The 14,157-nt window shown below is 40.2% G+C and overlaps 1 protein-coding gene across 3 annotated transcripts in view; it reads right to left on the bottom strand.

The window, feature by feature from the left end:
- The window catches only part of slc8a2b (solute carrier family 8 member 2b), a 94,740-nt gene that overhangs the window by 37,265 nt on the left and 43,318 nt on the right, over nt 1-14,157 (bottom strand). The window contains exon 2 of one of the 3 annotated variants that reach the window (XM_016671708.1): nt 10,650-10,682. The exons of 1 other annotated variant lie outside the window; for it this stretch is intronic. In XM_016671708.1, coding sequence (XP_016527194.1) covers nt 10,650-10,682 — 33 coding nt within the window. Of the gene's footprint in view, nt 1-10,649; nt 10,688-14,157 lie in introns of all 3 variants that reach the window. One more of the 3 variants, XM_016671710.1, reaches the window with a different exon arrangement.

Below are 14,157 nucleotides of genomic sequence, written 5' to 3'. Positions count from 1 at the left end.
TGGTGGATGGATGGATGATGGATGGATGGATGGATGGATGATGGATGGATGGATGATGGATGGATGGATGATGGATGGATGATGGATGGATGATGGATGGATGGATGATGGATGGATGATGGATGGATGGATGATGGATGGATGTAGTTTTTGTTTAAATAAATCTCGTTTCTACATATTTAACCTCCACCCTGTAATCTCCAGTTAATGATTAAACAAATACTAAATCATTTGATTATTTTAATAATCGATTAATCGTGATTAATCGATTCATCCCTCCAGCTGAATGTGATTAAACATGGAGGCATAAAGCTGAAAATGAACCAGAAACGTCCCAGATTTGGTCTGTAGCTGCACAGAACAACCAGGTATAAATCAGATGTAAATCCTGCAGGTTCATTCAGCAGCTTGGATCTGCAGACTCATTGATCTGCAGACTCATTGATCTGCAGATCAATCCTCTGGTGGATTTATCTCCAGCCGTTTGGAGGAGACGACGTCCAGCTGCAGCACGGAAATGTGGACGAAGCTGCTGAAGACGAGGAAACATCAGGACTGTTGTGGGAGACGGATTTATGAGCTGCTGCTGCTTCTGCAGTCGGTCCAAGAGGGAAACGCTAAGACATCATCTCTCATGTTGTTTATCAGCAGAAAATCAGATTAAATTAAATTAAATCCATAAAACATTTCCTTCTTTATCAAAGTTAAAGACACGTGAATGAAAAAAACACAAACGAGCAACAAAAACATAAAAGTGTCGTTCAAAAACTGAATAAAGTCAAAACGTTGTGATTTTATTCTCCTAATTTTATTTTTATTTTCTTAGTGCAACATAATTTTTATAACACATTGATTTGGATGCTACAATAGAATAACTAATACGGAGGAGGATTAGTGCCACTGACTTTAATCTGACATTTCTGACTTTGATCTCAGAAGATTAAAGAAAATTCTGAGAAAAAAGTCAGAAATCTGAGTTTAGATTTTGAGATTAAAAATTATATTTTTTCTTCTCAGAGTCCCTCAACTCCTCCTTAATCTTAAAGTGACCCTGTTTTTACTCATTAATCCTTTTGGGTTTTTCAGAATAAAACAAACTTGATGGCTAAAAGAAAACAAAGATCATTTTAGATCCAGAATATTTCTGTTATTTTAAAAACTCTTGGTGTTTGTAATCCTTCTCCCTGAAGCTGCTCCTGATTAATCTGAGTTACAGATTTAAGTGAAAGCTCAGCTAAAAGGCCAGAGATCATTAGAGGACCACCTGTCCAGGTGATGACTTTGCTCCGTCAGCCATAATTTATAAAAACATCGGTAACGGAGAACGGTCTGCTTCTCTTTCAGTTTCTTCTTCTGACAGGAAATATTCCAGCGTGTCGAACGATCTGTTCCCCTGAACTGGACTGAGGACAGAAAGTTAAAAATGGAGGAAATGTGCTGCTGGTTCTGATTTCTGCAGTGATGGAAACATGAAGCTGCAACATGAATCAGCCTAGTTAAAGTAAATCACATGCAGAGTCACAACGGGCACTGAGGCCGAATCGTCAAAGCGACAATGAAACCAAACCAAAAACATTTTTCCTCACCTCTAAAGCTTCTGACTGCACAAATTATCCTCCTGATTTCCTGTTTGGATGCATTTACATGAATCTGTCACAGCTCAAACATTTGTCAGAAAAACGATTCAACTAAACCTGAGACGATAATAATCTTCACTTTATCTGGACGATACATTGTTCCGGAAGTTATCACGATAAATGATAATATTGTTGTTTTGAGACCATTTTCAGGTAATATAGTGATAATAATGCAAGAATCAATTTTCAAAGATCAATAAACTTTAAGAACATTAAACACTGGAACTGGAAGATGATTTAAATATCAAAAATAAATAAATGACGATTTTAAAATAAAAAATAAATAAACCAAACAACAGAAACAACAAATAAAATTAATTATAAACTCTCTGTAAACAAAGTTTAGTTGAAACTAAACAGACTTTTATCATCCAGTTTGAGATCAATAAAACCAATAAATGATGCAAATGGAAATGATTGACTTTGTTTTAATTTATGAAGCGATTAGCTGATTTATTGATTATTGTGACCAGTTTGGATTCAACCAGATAAAAACTTTGGTAGCAAACCCGACTGTTGGTTTTTCTGATCGAAACATTTTAAACTCAAATGGTTTCCAAGAACAATCTGTCAATTTATTCTATAATTTAGCAGCAGAAATGTTTATTTAATTGAAAATGTTGATTATTTTGTCTTTTCAGTGATTTTTTAAACTAGAACCTGAACAATCTGAAAAGTAACAAATCATTTAATATTTAAAAATTACATCATCAGACGTACCAAATATAAAGTCACGTGGAAATTTTGTTATTTTAAGGAAAAAAATCATATAAGTAACAAAAAAAAAATAAAGAAAATTTTTTCCAAATCAGTTTCTTTCAATAAAATCTGATGAAACTTTAACAGAAGCTGCAGGTGTGAGTCAGTCTGGTGAGTTTTTGGTTAAAACATGTTTGTTTTTCATCCAGTGGGAAGAAAATCCAGAAATTTTACTCAAGTAAAAGTAAAAAAGTAAATAAAAAAAGTTACTGAAGTAAATGTAACTAGTTTTTACCAGACTCTGTGTGTCTAATGAAGCGTAAAAACAACATCCCATAATATGTTTAAATTATATGTGCAGTGAATTAATCGTCTGATGGATGGTTGTATTTAAACTGTCCCTCCCTGTTTTCTCTTGTGTAAGCCTGATAATGTGTGTGTGTGTGTGTGGGCGTGTGTGTGTGTGTGTGTGTGTGTGTGTGTGTGTGTGTGTGTGTGTGTGTGTGTGGGCATGTGTGTGTGTGTGTGTGTTTCCAGCCTCATTAAAGGCCGTCCGGCAGCAGCGTTGCTAAAGGACATTAATATGAGAGACGTGACGTTGTGTCATGTTTGCTGGTTAATGAATTAAAATGAGAAAAGGTTTTTCTGCTCTGATAAAACGTCTGGAGCTCAGAGAACTGGAGCTAACAGCTAATCTGGGAGCAGAATCTGTCTGTGCAGCAACAACATGCAACCTGAAGTGAAATTAATAACATCTAACGTTTATATCTAAAGTTAGTTCAGTGATAAATAACAATCTAAACAAATCAAGCTATCTATTAGCGACTATCTAATAATGAAATGCTAATGCTAACGAGGCTAAACATTTGGGAGAGTGTTAATCTAAACGTGACATTTGGCCACAAGCACAGAAGGAACAAAAGTGAAAAATAAGAAAGAGAAAAATGTTTCCTCATAGAAAAATCAGACCTTTTTCACGCCTGATGGTTCTGAAGATTCAGTTCTTTTGGTCAAACCATCCAAAACCTTTCAGCAAATTATTTTGTTTTATTTCTTTGGACACTTGAAATAAGACAAAACTAAATTACAATTAACTGTTCAGCAAGTTATAGGAACTTGTTTTAAGTCAATAATTCATTAATATTGATGAAAATACTCAGGAGTTCAAGTGGCAGATTATTTAATTATAACAAGACATTTTCCTCTTTTTCAAGAGAAATAATCCACCAGTGGAACTGTTTCATCAATATTAATGAATTATTGATGTAAAAGATTCTTGTGCTTTTATTTTTGTCACCGAAGTTTCTAATTCAGCAGAATCTGAACAATGAGGACCAAGAAAGAAACGAGAGAAACTCTAAAGTCTAGGAAACAAACAGCTAAAAGCGGAGCCGCCCGGCGGTGATTAGCTTTTCTGTGGAATTAGAAAACGCTTTAATTTAAAAACCGTTTCATCACAGCAGCTTAACTTCAAAGTGGCACCAAATCCCAAAAGAGGCAGATTTATTTTTCCTTTAAATAATTCAAGTGTTCCAGCTGCAGAGCAGCAGCTGCCGCTTCTCAGTCGAGTTACGATGAAATGGAAATTAGCCGAGCAACTTTACAGCGAGCCCAATCAAATCCAGGAGAGATGCTTGTTCCTGTTCACACATCGCTGCAGGAAAGACGCCGAGCGTTCCTCCTTCGTCTGAGCCAATCAGATGCATCATCTCCAAACATGCAGTTATCATTACAGCTCCATAGCAGCGCCTGAACCCAGCAGCAGCACCACAGGCCGCACGGCACTCAAAAAGTAAAGACAAGCAACAAATTACTCAAGAGTAAAAGGTAAAAAGTTTACTCAAGCACTGAGTAACTGATCAAATGATCAATTATTTTATATTTAAAAATGACATCATCAGACAAACCAAAATACTAAGTTATGTGGAAATTTTGGTATTTTAAAGACAAACATGCCAATAATTTACATAAGTAACAAAAAACAACAAATTCAGGCAAAGGAAAAATTTTCCAAATCAGTTTTTCCCAATAAATAAACTGATGAAACTTTAACAGAAACTGCAGGTGTGTGAGTGAGTCTGGTGAGATTTTGGTTAAACTGTGTTTGTGTGATAATTTAACTTAGTCTGTGTTGTCCTGGTTGGTCCCTGGTTGGTCCCTGGTTGATCCCTGGTTGGTCCCTGGATGATCCCTGGTTGATCCCTGGTTGGTCCCTGGTTGGTCCCTGGTTGGTCCCTGGTTGATCCCTGGTTGGTCCCTGGTTGGTCCCTGGTTGATCCCTGGTTGATCCCTGGTTGGTCCCTGGTTGGTCCCTGGTTGATCCCTGGTTGGTCCCTGGTTGATCCCTGGTTGATCCCTGTTTGATCCCTGGTTGATCCCTGGTTGGTCCCTGGTTGGTCCCTGGTTGATCCCTGGTTGGTCCCTGGTTGGTCCCTGGTTGATCTGTGGTTGGTCCCTGTTTGGTCCCTGGTTGATCCCTGGTTGGTCCCTGGTTGATCCGTGGACCAGGTTGGTCCCTGGTTGGTCCCTGGTTGATCCCTGTTTGGTTCCTGGTTGATCCTTGGTTGGTCCCTGGTTGATCCCTGTTTGGTCCCTTGTTGATCCCTGGTTGGTCCTTTGTTGATCCTTGGTTGGTCCCTGGTTGGTCCCTGGTTGGTCCCTGTTTGATCCCTGTTTGATCCCTGTTTGATCCCTGGTTGATCCCTGGTTGATCCCTGTTTGATCCCTGGTTGATCCCTGGTTGGTCCCTGGTTGATCCGTGGACCAGGTTGGTCCCTGGTTGGTCCCTGTTTGATCCCTGTTTGGTCCCCGGTTGATCCCTGGTTGGTCCCTGGTTGATCCCTGGTTGGTCCCTGTTTGATCCCTGGTTGATCCCTGTTTGGTCCCTGGTTGATCCCTGTTTGGTCCCTGGTTGATCCCTGGTTGGTCCCTGGTTGGTCCCTGGTTGATCTCTGGTTGATCCCTGGTTGATCCTGCCTGTCTCTTGTTTGATTATTTTATTCTCGCCTGTCTTAGTTTCCCCACCGGATCCTTGTTGTCTTCCTCAGTTCTGTCCCGTTTCTTCATGACAGCATGTTTGTTTTTCATAGAGACGGGTAGTAACTAGTTACATTTACTTGAGTAACTTTTTGAAAAAACTTAGTTTTTACTTTTGGGTAATTTTATTATGAAGTATCTCTACTCTTACTTGAGTAAAGTCTTTGGACTCTAACCACTGAATGAAAAACATGTTTTAACCAAACAACAAACACAAACCATCACCTTCCTGAACTTCCTGTTTTCTTTTTTGTCGTTTCTGCCAGTAGTAACATCCTGCTGATGATCATGTGACTCGTGTGATGCAAAAAAAACAACTTTCCATTGCAGTTTTGCAAAAATAAATAATTTCAATACGGCCGGAAAAAAAACACATCATCCCAGCACAAAAATTTGAGTTTTTTTGAAACTGTTGTTTCCATTAAGCAAATTTATTTTCATAAGACATAAATCATGTTAGCATGCTGTAACTAACAATCCAGTTTGTGTGTCATTTTTTGGAGATCAAGAGGTGTAGAACCAACATTTTATTTAGAAAAAACAAACATCGACCTTTTTCAACCCAATAACAGAAGTAAAGTCGGTTTTCTTGCATTCAGATCACTTTTAATTAGGATCTGAATTACTGAACATCAATGTCGTCAAAGCAAGCGTTGTTGGTCTGATTCCATATTTAACGAACCACATGAGTATGCTAATATGTGTTTTAACTGGAGGCTGTGAGGCTAAGTGGTGATAAAACCCAACATGCTCTTCGTCCTGCTTTCTTCCCTGACCTTATTAGGACGTGTTGAGCAGGAGGAAAGCCACACACGTATTCCAGCAGGAGAGGATCGTGGGTACAAGTGTGTGAGTGGGAGAGAGGAGGGATTCAGAAAAACACATCCTCTTAAACAAACACACATCCAGAGAGAGAGATGCTTGAAGTCATTAGAGTCATTTCCTGGCCATGGATCACGGTGCCTCTTCAGCTCCCTTTGGTCCACTCTCAGAAAGCCAATTACCACCCAAACCGCCCGCCACTCATCCTCCACCTCTGTATCCAGGCAGAAGCCGATCACATAAACAAAACCTTCTACGGACGCAGAACTGACCGCCAGCATGAAGCAGGAAGTCGGTCTGCGAACCTGAGACACAACGAAGCGTAAAGATGATCTATTATGCTTCCTCAGGTCCATACAAAACATGTTCTAAACATGTTTTACACAAAATCATCCTGAGATCATTCAATTTTAGTCAACTTTTACATACGCACCTGCAAACAGAATCTCAAATATATAACTGGACATCTTTGAAAAGCAGAAGTGGAGCCTCCTGCACAACCAATAAAAATGCAGCAAGAGGTTTCTGAATAGTAAGTCAACAGCAAAACATTGGTGTTTTCTAGCAGCCATTGTACGGCAAATACAGCGATAAAACCAGCTGACCAAATGTGCTGGAGCGCCGCCTATGTTGCTTGGAAACGGGCCAGGCTCGGCTGTGGTTGCTAGGTAACAGAGCCGTTCCAAATGTGACTAAAGAATCGGGAGGTTTTTGAAACGGTTCATTTTCCAGAAAGCAAAAGCCATGAAGCTACAGCCAAACAATGGACGGCTGCTGTTTTTAGCACTTCTGTTGTTTTTAGAAGCAGTTTTGACACGATTGGGAAAAAATTTGAGTTTCTCATAACAGGTCTCCTTTAAAAACTCATTACACAGACAACTGAGTCCCAAAATGAAAACGACGGCTTAATGGGGAGATTTGAGCCCATCTAACCAACCAGTGTAATCGTTTTAAAGATCTAAAATGTGAAGCTGATACTTTTAAGCCCATATGCTTGAAATGGATTTGCTCATTTTACACGTCAGGCGGTTTTCATGCTGTTCAAATATTTCTGAGTGAAATCAAAAACTAGAGGCAGAATCAGACACCAGGGGTTTGATTCACTGTTATTTAACACACATAATGGCCGCTGGCTCCTTGTAATGAAGAAACATTGATTTTGTTTCGGTCATTTCGTCGCAGTAAGTGCAGAGTGTGATGTCCATCAATCTGCTTTGTTCTGCGTATCAGAGGGAAAATGGGGTTTTGGTGTGATAACCTCAGGAGAGCAGAGACGGTTCGGTTCTGGAAAGAAGTGGGTTGTCGCTTCGCGTCTCATTTAGGTTCTCTGGTGTCATTCAGAGAAAACAGAGAAATGGAAACAGGAAAGTCTCTGCAGCGTGAGGCGGTGCGGTTCTGAACCGGTTCAGATCTTACAGAAAGAACTGGCAGTTCGTTGTTCAGCCGCTGATTTTCCTCAAACAGGACAGATGTCACATGTGGGGTTCCCCAAGGCTGAGTCCTGGGACTCCTCTCATTCAACATCTCTGTGCTCCCACTGGCTGCGGTTATCACAGGAAATGAAATCTGATGATACACAGCTCCACATTATGATGTCACCAGGCGACCTTTGAACCCATCACTGAGAACATCGCTGAAAACAGACAAATGTGTGTATGTGCCAAAACTCGCTCCAGCTGAACAGAAACTGAAGTTTTTATCTTTGGACCTAAAGAGGAACAATCTACTATAGATCTAGAGTATTAGATCAATGGTTATAGATCTATGGTTATAGATCTAGAGTCAACACACAGCTTCTTAAAGCTAAAGTCTAGAGATCAGGCTGAACTTTCAGAGACACGTAAAGACAGTTACAAACCCGGCCTTCCGTCACCTGGAGAACATTTCCAGGATTACACTGCAAAAACACAAAATCTTACCAAGTATTTTAGTCTTGTTTCTGGTGCAAATATCTTAGTTTACTGGAAATAAGACAAAACTAACTTATAAGTAACTTTTCAGCAAGGAATATGAGCGTGGTTTAAGGGAATAATTCCCGAATATTGATGAAAATATTAATGAGCTCAATTGACAGATTATTTAACTTTTAACAAGACATTTTCCTCATGTTACATATTAAGGAAATTATTCCCTTAAATCAAGCTTTCTTGCTGTAATGTTACTTATGAGTAAGTTTTCCAGTAAACTAAGATATTTGCACTGAAAACTGGACTTGGTAAGATTTTGTGTTTTTGCGGTATAGAGGACTAATGTCCCAGCAAAATCCAGAGAAACTCATCCATGTGTTTTCTTTAGTTGCATTGATTGCTCCCTCAGTGTCTTCACAGGACTGGTTAGAAACCAACCAGATGGGGGCGCTCACCTGAATCGCTGACTGTAAAACAGCAGAAACTCTGACCCTCCTTTAAAACCATAATAAACTGAAGACTGACCAACATAATATCTGACTTAACTTAACGGTGGCACTTGAGAAATAAAATGTTTATCATTGTTTCGTAATTGGTTACTGTTTTATGTCTTTGTAGTGTAAACCACTTAAGCACCTTGGTACTGAAATCTGCAACAAATTACATAAATGTTGTACTTTTCTTCTGTTCTACGTCTAAATAATGAAAATTTAGGCTCATATGTTCTAAAAACTTTCCTCAGGAAGTCTTTGGTCTGAGTCCTGTCTCTCTCCAGTAAAGTCAAACTTTCCTCCTGTGGCTCAGGAGCCATGCTGAATCCTACATGGGATCTCTGACCTTCTCATTCTGAATTACAACTTCTCATTTTTTATATTTCTTCCTGGTAAATCAATGAGCTGGACCTCGGAGGACCACAGAAAGCCACGCAGGCTGAATGGAAAGTTACTGCAACAGAAGATCCTCTGCACTGGAAACACTGGAAAACCTCAATACTTATAAAACATTATCATCCTGCAGCATTCTGTAACTTGGTGAAGGTTTGGGGTATATTAAAAAAAATAAAAGACTGTTGCACTTAGGAAATTAGGAGAATAAATGTTTTTAATATCAGGTTGAGTAGTAACTGGCTAAAGAAACCTGGGATCGATTCATCTTTGAAAGCAGACACAGCTGGAGGAAACAGTTGGTTAACCTGAGAGCTGCACACACACACACACACACACACACACACACACACACACACACACACACACACACACACACACAGCTTGTAGCGGCTCTGTTTCCAGGCTAGCGGACAGCGGCAGCTTGGTGTTTAGTATTCAGAGCGGAGGGATGAACCCAGACGAGAGCTGGCTGCAGAAACAAAGCAGCCTCTCTGTGACTCTCACCCTGTGTGAGTTTGAGACAGTTGTTCATGCATAAACCCTCTGATCCTCACTGCTTCTCACCAGCAGCCTGCGTTTGTGTGTGAACGGATGAATGATGATGCGTTCACACCTTACAGTCTGGTGGACCCAGTTCTATTGGGACCAGAACTCCATCATCTGGTCCACCTCCAGCTGCTGTGGTTCTGTTTCTCTCTGCTCTGAGGCAAACCAGCCTGTTCCCCTCCTGGCCTGTGGGGGCGCTGCACCAAGAACCACCAAAGGAAACGACACAAAAACCTCTGAAGACACTGAGAGCAACTTCCTCCTTCACCAAATGGAAACAAGATGGAGGCGTCAGATTTTAGCGGATGGAGGATTTCTCTTTAGTCTTTGGCTAAAGACCAGGAGACATTTCTGCTGCTAGCGCTAGGCTAGCACATTGGCTTTGGTTGTATTTACCCAGAATGCCCTGCGCTGTATGCCTTTCTTTTGGAGCGGTCTCTGGTCCACTTCACATATGCACTCAAACTGAACCCAGACCGCGGTCTGGAGGACCAGAGTTAGCTTAGCATTCACACCTCTCCAACTGAACTCTCTATGCAAATGGACTGAAATTATTGTCATATTTTAGCTCAAAGATTATAATTCAGTTGAAATTGTGTACTGGACTCAATGGCGCCCTCTGGTGGACTTATTAAGGTCTGCCTTTTTCAGGAGCAATATGCAGTTAATCCGTTTTTATCTTTATTTCTTGTTATTGTCTTTAAATCATATACTATTTGTATAACAGAGAAATAAATAAATAACATGCCCTGCCTGGAAGTATTTCTTTTAGTAAATGCGATAATTAGCTAACAGGGCGGATCGTGCAGTGATGTTGTGAAACAGTTTGAGGTTTTTCACCAAAAACAAAAGTAAAACAACCGCTCCAATTTAGTTTCCATCTGTTGAAGAAGGAAGTTGCTCTCAGTGTCTTCAGAGGTTTTTGTGTCGTTTCCTTCAGTGGTTCTTGGTGCAGTGCCCCCACAGGCCCGGAGGGGAACAGGTTGGTTTGACTTAGAGCCACAGCAGCTGGAGGTGGAGCAGATGATTAAACTTTGGTCCCAAATCAAACTGAGTCCAGGTGGAAAAACAGCTTCATTTACAAACCAGTCAGGCATGCAGGAGGTTTTACTCACCCAAATCAAACTCATGGAGTTGTGTTGCTTCACCTGCCCTGGAACAGAGAAGAAGGAATAATTAATGCAAAAAATGTGTGTTTTATTTTCTGACTAAACTTTAACTGCAAACTCTGTGATCCTGGACATTTTCAGCAACATGTTTCTGCACCTGAATTTGTTCCAAACCGATCAATGAAGAGGTTGTTTGGTGTTTTGTCTCCACAGCTATAGAAAATCATTGAAGCCTTCACAGGCCAATATTTCTCCACATAACTTAATTGTATGTTGGATTTAGCGCCGGTTAGCGCAGCCCACAGAGAGGTGGGCGGTGAAAATTAAATTCTCTGCTTGGTTTTTATCAGCAGAGACCGCTTCCATCCCTTCTCACGTCAGAGCATCATTTATTTAAGTTGTAATACTGTTTTTTATGGTTGCTGCTGAATGAAATGTGGTTTGCAGCCTCTGCCGGGGTGAGTTAGGTGCAAAGAAGAGGAGCGTGCGGCCTGGGGAAGCGTGGGAATCTGAGCGGGTCTCAGCGGCTGATGAGATGCCAGAGCTTCAGCCGCTCATTCAGCTCTTTGTCTGTCCGGCTCGGCGCTCACCCAGACGTGACTCGAATAACAACAAACCTCCTCTCCTTACGACCCACAACTGTAAAGATTGGATTATTGATCGGCGGGTTCTTTAAGCGCTGAGGCTGATCCGAAATCTGACAACTCTGATGCAATTATTAACATCAACAAGCATCCAGAATCCTGAATGCAAAGGGAAAAAAACCTGAGATCTACTCTTTAGAAAGGTGATTGATGTCTGAGAGATTAGCTAGAAAACCCTGGATAATAAAGAGGCTGAACTTTCAACTTCTGACATAGAAATTAATTAGCTTAATTAACACCATAATGACACAATCATAATGGGTAGCGGTGCGGTTATTGTACCATTTAGCATTCATCATGATAAATTTCTTATGATCAGGATAACTGTCCATCTCGTCCGGATTGATAGTTTTACCATTTTCTCTGCTGTTTTTTTCAATGAAAGTATCAATAAATTAATTTTAAAACAAATGTGCAGCTTAGTGAAACAAATATCACTTCTTTATGTGCCTGTTGTCCTGAAGAAGCGTATTACAAACGGGAATGTTTTTAGAGGATTTGTGTTTGTGGAGCGATGATTATCAAAGTTATCAAAAAATAAATAAAAATAATTTTTATCGTCACTTTTATTGTTACCTAGTGGTAAGCATATAACATATGGTGATAATGTTTTAGGTTCATAAGCCTTCATGTCCGTCAGTCCGTCGCTGTTACCAACTCCAGCGATGAATGTATGATGTCATCACATCATTTCCATATTTGGTCATTTGTGATCTGGGCGTAAAAGAAAGGCATTTCTAATTTGGAAAGGCAAAAACTGTTTAACTGCATTAATCTGTTTTGTCTAATATCAAATTTAACCAGAAGACAGTAATCAGTTTATTTTAGTGCCACATTTTTGATTAAAACAAAAAAACAAAAACAAAAAAATCTACTGGTTACATAAAAAATTATATTTGCATCCTTTGTAACTCAGATCTTGTAGATGTGTGATTCAACTGCAGAGTGAACACAGAGTGGAGTGGAAACTTTCCAGGGTTTTTTATGAAGATTTCACGTTACTTTGAGGCGCAAACAACAAAGAAACCACGAAATGTTTACCTGTCAAAATGCTGGGTTTAATAAAGTACGTGTTGCTGGCGCTTTCTGCTGAGGTTCATCCTTCTGAGTTCATTCCCACCAGCCCTGTTCAGACCGCTTAAATCCAGTCCGTTTGCCCAGGAAGTCCGGTCCGGTCCGGTCTGAGTGGTGAGGAATGTGAAAGTTCAAACCGTGAACTCTGGTTGGCCCACAAACCTCGGTCTGGGTTCGGTTCGAACGCATATGAACAGCAAGCGAACGGGAGACCGCTCCAAAAGCAGGAAGTCTACTACAGCGCAGGGCATTCTGGGTAAATACAACCAAAACAAACGCGCTAACCTAGCGCTAGCGGGAGAAATTACTCAAAGTTTTTAGCTAAAATCAAAAGAGGAATCTACAATCGCTAAAATCTTACGAAACTCCATTTTTCTTTCCATTTGGTGAAGAAGGAAGTAGCGTTCAGTGTATTCAGATGTTTTCGTGTCATTTTGTGTTGTTGGTTCTTGTTGCAGCGCCCCCACAGGCCAGGAGGGGAACAGGTTTTTCAATTAAATTGGTTGGTTTGTAATAAATGATTCGTATTTTATGAATATATTGTGTAAAACAACAAATTAAGAGGCAGGATAAATCTGTTTTTGTAACTTAGACCTGATTTTTGCTTTGACTTGTCACTAATATTCATATAAATAGCTTTTGGAGGAATGTTGCCATTGATGAAACAAAAAGCCAAAAGTCTCTGGATGCTTAGAAAAACCTTTTTTCTGTTTACCAACATAAACAGACGGTCTCTGCAGTACAAACCTTGTTTTTCTTTCAACCTCTGTCCCTCAAGTGTGTTTCTGTTTGTTAGGAATGATTGTGCTAATTATAATCCGCGCTGTTAATCAGGTTTTGACTCCTCTGGGTAGGTGGGAGCAAACAGCATTGCTGAACCGTGCATAAACTCCCCGTTTCTGTTGACAGACTGTGGATGGCGGCCAAAAGCTGAAACTAGTGACATGAAGCGGAATAAACCGGCTCCAGAGGTGCGTCGAAGCAATTAGGAAGAGGCAGATGTTTGACGATATCAGCTCAGGAATAACATTTACATTTGAATGTGTTCATCTGATCTGCTTCTTTCCAAACAAATATTCTTTTCAACGTGTTAAAAAAAATCAGCTATTAAACAAATTTACAAGGAGCAATAAAATGTTGGATTTGACAATAAAAGCAGAGGAAGATAAGAATGTTTCAACAATCTCCTTTAATTGCAAAGTTATTGTTGTAGCTCTTTAATGGTGTTTGTCTGGAAAAGCAGACAGAGCAATTATCCAGAATCAAAGTTCTGGGACTTTTTGTATTCAAAGATCAATAAAATCCTTTAGAGAGAAGAAATAATTTTTGTTCAGTTGAATTCATGTTAGCAGAGAGTGAATGTTAATCAAATTCTGATGTGGACCAAAAATATGAACTCTGGTCTGTCTACAAACTCAGAAATTTCCAAGACCGCTCTACTAACAGGAAGTGGACTACAGCGCAGAGCATTCTGGGTAAATACAACCAAAGCCAGCAGCTAGCCAGCAGCTAGCCAGCAGCTAGCCAGCAGCTAGCCAGCAGCTAGCCAGCAGCTAGCCAGCAGCTAGCCAGCAGCTAGCCAGCAGCTAGCGAGAGAAATGGCTTGTGGTCATTTACCAAAAACAAGAGAGAAGAAGATGGCGACCAAAGAATCTGCTGAGATTTTACTGGTGATGACAAAGCAACATGAAACAAGCTGCTGCAGCTTATGATGGAAGCTGTTGCTGCAGCTTACTGCTGCTGCAGCTTATGATGGAAGCTGTTGCTGCAGCTTACTGCTGCTGCAGCTTATGATG

Source organism: Poecilia formosa, unplaced genomic scaffold (assembly GCF_000485575.1).
Source record: "Poecilia formosa unplaced genomic scaffold, Poecilia_formosa-5.1.2 Scaffold48, whole genome shotgun sequence".
NCBI lineage: Eukaryota > Metazoa > Chordata > Actinopteri > Cyprinodontiformes > Poeciliidae > Poecilia > Poecilia formosa.
This window is presented reverse-complemented; position numbering and strand designations above follow the sequence as displayed.